At 41.3% G+C, this 7,179-nt stretch overlaps 1 protein-coding gene across 1 annotated transcript; it reads right to left on the reverse strand.

Annotated features, from left to right (window-relative positions):
- Positions 1-424: 424 nt before the first annotated feature.
- LOC110539108 (battenin) lies at positions 425-4,742 on the reverse strand. Its single transcript, XM_036937976.1, has 4 exons — positions 4,609-4,742; positions 4,430-4,466; positions 717-813; positions 425-603 (listed from the first exon to the last, which is right to left on the reverse strand). Exons 1-4 carry the CDS (start codon positions 4,661-4,663, stop codon positions 502-504), a joined length of 291 nt encoding a protein of 96 aa, XP_036793871.1. The 5' UTR covers positions 4,664-4,742; the 3' UTR covers positions 425-501.
- Positions 4,743-7,179: the final 2,437 nt, after the last annotated feature.

The following is a 7,179-nucleotide window of genomic DNA, read 5'->3' on the forward strand; positions in this document are numbered from 1 at the left end:
ATGATTAGCAAAAGCTAAGATACGGCCATTGACAACATCTTATTACAATGTTCCTTTACTGTAAGAAAAAGTATTCAAAGACAACTGGGAAAGCACCATCTGTCCTTCTCTTACCCATAAGGGAGACTGTGGATGAAGAATGGAGCAAAAAACTTGATCATGAGAGTGGGAAGAATATCAGCCAGCAAAACAGCTTTGGAGAGGTGGACAGAGAGGTCACACACATGTTAACCAGGCAGAATCAGGCTGGTCACTTTAATACATGTTTACATACTGCTTTACTCATTTCATATGTATATACACTGGATTTTAGTCAATGCCACTCCGACATTGCTCGTCCTAATATTTATATATTTCTTAACTCCATTATTTTACTTTAGATTTGTGTGTATTGTTGTGAATCGTAAAATATTTCTGCACTATTGGAGCTAGGAACACGAGAATTTCGCTACACCCGCAATAACATCTGCTGAATAAAATAACATTTGATCACACACACTTTCACAGCTGCAGTGCATCTCTATTTACCGCGGTAGAAACAGGGCTGCAGTCGTAACGACTTATTTTTCCACCTTCAACGTCCAAGGCAACTGTGGATGGGGTCTGAAGAAGAAGGACATGGAGAGAGAATGAAAGAATATTGCCAATATAGTACTTTGATACTAACAACAGATACAAATGCTATGGTGATACAGCATTCTACAACCCATTCTTACAGGCGATGTGGAGTTGTGAGACCCTTGTTGTTTTAAAATGTCATGGGCTGCACTCAGCATCACCACGTACGCAAAGTTATTGCACAACCCCAGCAACCTGAAGACAAGGGTCAGGAGGAAAGGTGGGAGACACAATGTTGAATTTCAAATCATTAATTTCTATTACCTGCATTTCAGAACATTCAGTGCAAGGGGGGGGGGGCATGCAGAGATAAGTATCAGTGGGCCAATGAATGATAGCAAGTTCACTGAGGCTACGCAATGATGTTGTAGGGCAAACTGAGGATAAGATGTAGCCAGCCTTCCTATGTAGATTAAGACACCACGAAGCCAGTGCAAGATATGGCTTGGAAAACGTACCTCAATCTAGGTATGACAATTGCGTTGTACTACGAATTGTCCCAACTGCTTCACCAAGTAGAAGGAACGGCTGTTAGTTTTTAAGTAAACTGCCGTTTTTGTCCTCATGCTAGCTAGCAGAAGCCACAGCAGCCATTTTAGAATTCCATAATGGCTGCTGTGGCTACATACATATTTATAGCTGGGGCCAGACAGAATCTACAAGGAGGGGTTTAGTCAGTCTTTACAACATATAGTGCCTTCAGAAAGTATTCACACCCTGGACTTTTTCCACATTTTGTTGTGTTACAAAGTGGGATTAAAATGTATTTAATTGTCCTTTTTGTCAACAATATACACAAAGTATTCTGTCATGTCAAAGCGGGGGGGACACTGATATAAACTACTTAACCAAAAGTATATGGACACCTGCTCGTCGAACAACTCATTCCAAAATCATGGGCATTAATATGGAGCTGCGGGCACTTGAATCCATTCATCCACAAGAGCATTAGTGAGGTCGGGCACTGATGTTGGGTGAATAGGCCTGGCTCGCAGTCGGCGTTCCAATTCATCCCAAAGGTATTCGATGGGGTTGGAGTCAAGACTGTGCAGGCCAGACAAGATCTTCCGCACCGATCGACAAACCATTTCCCTATGGGACCTCACTTTGCACATGGCGGCATTGTCATGCTGAAACTGTTGTCACAAAGTTGGAAGCGTAGAACGTATGCTGTGATAAGATTTCCCTCCATTGGAACTAAGGGGCCTAGTCCGAACCTTTAAAAATAGCCCTAAAATCATTATTCCTCCTCCACCAAACTTTACAGTTTGCACTATGCAATGGGGCAGGTAGCGTTCTCTAGGCATCCGCCAAACCCAGAGTTGTCCGTCGGACTGCCAGATGGTCAAGTGTGATTCATCACTCCAGAGTCCAATGGCGGTGAGCTTTACACCACTCCAGCTGACGCTTGGCATTGCGCAAGGTGATCTTAGGCTGGCCATGGAAACCTATTTCATGAAGCTCCCGACGAACGGTTATTGTGCTGATGTAGCTTCCAGAGGCAGGTTGGAACTCGCACTTGGCGGTTCCGTTCTGTGAGCTTGTGGCCAACCACTTCGCAGCTTAACCGTTATTGCTCCTAGATGTTTCCAATTCACAATAACAGCACTTACAGTTGACCGGGGCAGCTCTAGCAAGACAGAAATTTGACAAACTGACTTGTTGGAAAGGTGGAATCCTATGACGGTGCCATGTTGAAAGTCACTGAGCTCTTCAGTAAAACCATTATACTGCAAATGTTTGTCTATGGAGATTGCATGTGTGTTCTATTTGATAAATCTGTCAGCAACGGCTGTGGCTGAAATAGCCAAATCCACTCATTTGAAGGAGTGTCAAAATACTTTTTTTTATTTCCGGGTAAGTCTAAGAGCTTTCCAAATCTGGATTGTGCAACATTTGCCCATTTTGTTTTCCAAAATTCTTCAAGCTCTGTCATATTGGTTGTTGATCGTTGTTAGACAACCATTTTCAGGTCTTGCCATAGATTTTCCTGAAAAACTGCCCAGTCCTTAATGATTACAAGCATACCCATAACATTTAATTGTCCTTTTTGTCAACAATATATGCTTGAAAAATATGTATTGGATTTGCCCCAAACATAACACTTTGTTTTATTAACAAAAAGTGAATTGCTTTGCCACATTTTTTGCAGTATTACTTTAGTGCCTTGTTGCAAACAGAATGCATGATTTGGAACATTTGTATTCTTTACAGGCTTCCTTATTTTTACTCTGTCAATTAGGTTAGTATTGTGGAGTAACTACAATGTTGTTCATCCATCCTCAATTGTCTCCAATCACAGCCATTAAACTAACTGCTTTTAAGTTACCATTGGCCTCATGGTGAAACCCCTGAGCGGGTTCCTTCCTCTCCGGCAAATGAGTTAGGAAGGATGCCTGTATCGTTGTAATGACTGGATGTATTGATCCACCATCCAAAGTGTAATTAATAACTTCAACATATTGAATGGATGCCTTTTTTTTTACCCATCTAAGAATAGGTGCCCTTCCTTGAAAGGCATTGGAAAACCTCCCTGGTCTTCGTAGTTGAATCTGTGTTTGAAATTCACTGCTAAACTGAGGGATCTTACAATTATCTGTATGTGTCAGGTACAGAGATGAGGTAGTCATAAAAAATGTTAAACACTATTGCACACAATGAGTCCATGCAACTTATTATGCGACATGTTAAGCAAATTTTTACTCCTGAAATGATTTAGGCTTGCCATACCAAAGAGGTTGAATACGTATTGACTCAATACAATTCAGCTTTTCATTTTTAATTACATTGGTAAAAAAAAAATATATATATTTTTTGGAGGTGCTCATGAGTGGCGCAGAGGTGTCACGACCGACCCTGGTTCGATCCCAGGCTGTACCACAACCGGCCGTGATCGGGAGTCCCATAGGGCGGCGCACAATTGGCCCAGTGTCGTCCGGATTAGGGAAGGGTTTGGCCGGCATTGTAAATAAGAATTTGTTCTTAATTAACTGACTTGCCTAGTTAAATAAAGGTTAAATAAAATACAATTATGGGGTGTTGTGTGTACGCCAGTGACAACAAATCTCAAATGAATCCCTTTTAAATTCAGGCTGTAAGAACAAAATGGGGAAAAAGTCAAGGGGTGTGAATACTTTCTGAAGGCCCTGCAGCTTGCCTGCCCTATTCCATCGAGTACTTAACATGCGCACCAATTATTCAATATTCAACTGATTATGGCGTAAGGCCGGTGAGTATGGAAGTCGTCATGTAAACACCTTACTCTGTTTATCTATATCGACGTAAGGTCATAATCGACGTAAACATACGCCGATTAAAACACTTGGTTTTATGAGCAATCTTTCGAATTATTAGCACATATTAACAGTTTAATCGGCGATACACTGGTGCATTTGCGCGAGTGAAGTGAGTTAGGAAAAACATATATATGCATCTTATAAATTGTTTTTACATACAAACTTCATACAGTGTGTCCAAAATCCGAATCAAATAGTCTACGCAAAAACAACATGGTCACTGTGGTAGAATGTTTCTTGATTGGCGACTTTCTTCAGTTATCAAAAGTCCCATCAGCAGCCTGATTTCACGTGTCCGAAGCATGTAAACACATTTTAAACAAACTATTGTATTAACCTGACGATCCACAGTAATCGCAAGATTGTGTGCTTGTAACCGTGTTTACTGTAGCTAGCTAAATAGGTTTGATTCAAATAACGTTACATTTAAAGAAATGAAACACTGGTAGCTAGGCTCGTTTCTGATTTCACATCACATTCACCACAGTAGAACATAATCCCAAAACTAAACTCACCAAAAACCAGTCCAATTTCTCCAGCGCGAGCTACGACCTACAGACAGTAGAGAGACATGGTGTTAATAAAATAACCAAATTAAATATAAATAGTGAAATAGCCTACTAGCTAGCCATCCACACAGCAGTGTGATCTGTCTGATCGGTGAAACAAATCATAAGTGTGACACACGATTTACCTTCACTGTCAGATGGCATATCTGGGTCTGCATTGACGCTGACTGCTTGGTCCATGATTAAAAACGAATTAAATTGATTATTAAACAGCAGCTACATAAACAGCTATCTAACGTTATTCTTACACAGCTGTCCGATTAGCTAGCAATCTAGTAGCTAGCGCTACTTCCTCAAAGTTATCTTGTGGTGTTCCGCAAATTTCCATACATCACAGATTTGACAGCATGTTTTACAGAACTTCGGGCAGACAGAAAAATGTTATAGCTGTTGTATGTTATAACTGACTGGTATAAAACGTTTTTCTTATCGCTTAAATTTTGGTTCTGTTATATAAATAATCTAATATCAAGCATTACTAGCAGACCAAAGCTCTGGTTAAACCGGATGCCCTCAGATAACTCTGGGCCCAGTGTCCTCAGTCAAGTTTAGAGCCTACGTGCAATAACATGATTATCCGAAGGACACACAGCTGCCATCACGCAAATATACTCCCCTGTAACTACAAAGAACAGCCTGCAACACTAACGAGCTTAGAGTGCCAAACTATCTCACTGACATTGAACCCTACATGCACTCCTGCATAAACAGGAAACACCTGAGCCTAAAGCAGACATTACCAGTCCCTAAATCCACGCTTCCTTGACACACATACATCTCATGAGCAACGCACACTCACACTCCACCCCTCCCCTACTGGTCGGGTGACGTGAGCAAAGGACTTTGCTGTGCACCAATGGGGCTCCTACTCTGGCTAGAGCAGGCCCGCCTCCAACTCTTCAGGACCAGTCAGAAGACCAACACGACGAGACTCCACCTACATTATTCTGTGTATACATTCTGTTGTAAACTCTGGCGAAGGAGCCTAATTTTTCTGACTCCTCACAGAGTCATATTGCTTAGGTCCGTGCACGATAAACGGCAGGACAAGATATATTTGACTCAATAAACTGCCTTTTTGATACACCTGATTGCACTCTGTCCAGCGTCGTTGTTTTGCATTCCCTCTCCTGTATGTAAACACCAACAGTTCATAGGTGTTTACGACATTGCAACTTCGGACTGATTCAAGGAAAACAACAAACATCGCGTGTAGCAGCGAAATATCCCCCCCTTGAAAATACTACAGCGCACTGCTGGTTCCACATATTACAAGTGGAGTACCACAGTATGAGTCATAATACTCATAAAACCTAGAGGTCAAACAAGGAAATGGTTCCAATCGTTTTTCCACAATTAATTTTTCCATAGGGAATTTTAAAACACTTAAAATAAGGGCTATATTTTGTGTAGACTTACCCTAACATGATGTTTTGATAACCATGCGTATCTCTCTAGGCCAAGGTTACATTTATTTTTTACAAAAAACTTCTCAGCTGCAGATGTAATGATGTCCAGCTTCTTGGACACTTGTGCAATATAATTAATAACTGACTGTAGTTCACATACACCTCAGCCAAATACAATTTAACTCAGGGAATTTTTACTAGGATTAAATGTCAGGAATTGTGAAAAACTGTCTTAGGTCAGTTAGGACCACCACTTTATTTTAAGAATGTGAAATAGTAGAGAGAATTATTTATTTCAGCTTTTATTTCATTCATCACATTCCCAGTTCGTCAGAAGTTTACATACACGCAATTAGTATTTGGTAGCATTGCCTTTAAATTGTTTAACTTGGGTCAAACATTTCAGGTAAACTTCCACAACCTTCACAGTTGGGTGAATTTTGGCCCATTCCTCCTGACAGAGCTGGTGTATCTGAGTCAGGTTTGTAGGCCTCCTTGCTCACACACGCTTTTTCAGTTCTGCCCACAAATCTTCTACAGGATTGAGGTCAGGGCTTTGTGATGGCCACTCCAATACCTCAACTTTGTTGTCCTTAAGCCATTTTGCTTTGGAAGTATGCTTGGGATCATCGTCCATTTGGAAGACCCATTTGTGACGAAGCTTTAACTTCCTGACTGATGTCTTGAGATGTTGCTTCAATATATCCACATCATTTTCCTACCACATGATGCCATCTATTTTGTGAAGTGCACCAGTCCCTCCTGCAGCAAAGCACCCCCACAACATGATGCTGCCACCCCCGTGCTTCACTGTTTGGAAGGTGTTCTACGGCTTACAAGCCTACCTCCTTTTTCCTCCAAACATAACGATGGTCATCATGGCCAAACAATACTATTTTTGTTTCATCAGACCAGAGGACATTTCTCCAAAAAGTACGATCCCCATGTGCAGTTGCAAACCGTAGTCTGGCTTTTTTATGGCGGTTTTGGAGCAGTGGTTTCTTCCTTGCTGAGCGGCCTTTCAGGTTTATGTCGATATAGGACTCGTTTAACTATGGAAGTAGATACTTTTGTACCCGTTTCCTCCAGCATCTCCACAAGGTGCTTTGCTGTTGTTCTGGGAATGATTTGCACTTTTCGCAACAAAGTACGTTCATTTCTAGGAGACAGAATGAGTCTCCTTCCTGAGCGGTATGATGGCTGCATGGTCCCATGGTGTTTATACTTGCGTACCATTGTTTGTACAGATGAACGTGGTACCTTCAGGCATTTGGAAATTAGTCCCAA

Source organism: Oncorhynchus mykiss, chromosome 12 (assembly GCF_013265735.2).
Source record: "Oncorhynchus mykiss isolate Arlee chromosome 12, USDA_OmykA_1.1, whole genome shotgun sequence".
Lineage (NCBI taxonomy): Eukaryota > Metazoa > Chordata > Actinopteri > Salmoniformes > Salmonidae > Oncorhynchus > Oncorhynchus mykiss.

Excerpts from the sequence above, each read along its gene's own strand:
- LOC110539108 (XM_036937976.1), bottom strand. The coding sequence starts at position 4,663 with ATGGACCAAGCAGTCAGCGTCAATGCAGACCCAGATATGCCATCTGAC. Across the intron at positions 4,467-4,608 it reads TATGCCATCTGACAGTGAAG|GTCGTAGCTCGCGCTGGAGA; the intron begins GTAAATCGTGTG and ends TACTGTCTGTAG. Across the intron at positions 604-716 it reads CTCACAACTCCACATCGCCT|ACCCCATCCACAGTTGCCTT; the intron begins GTAAGAATGGGT and ends CTTCTTCTTCAG.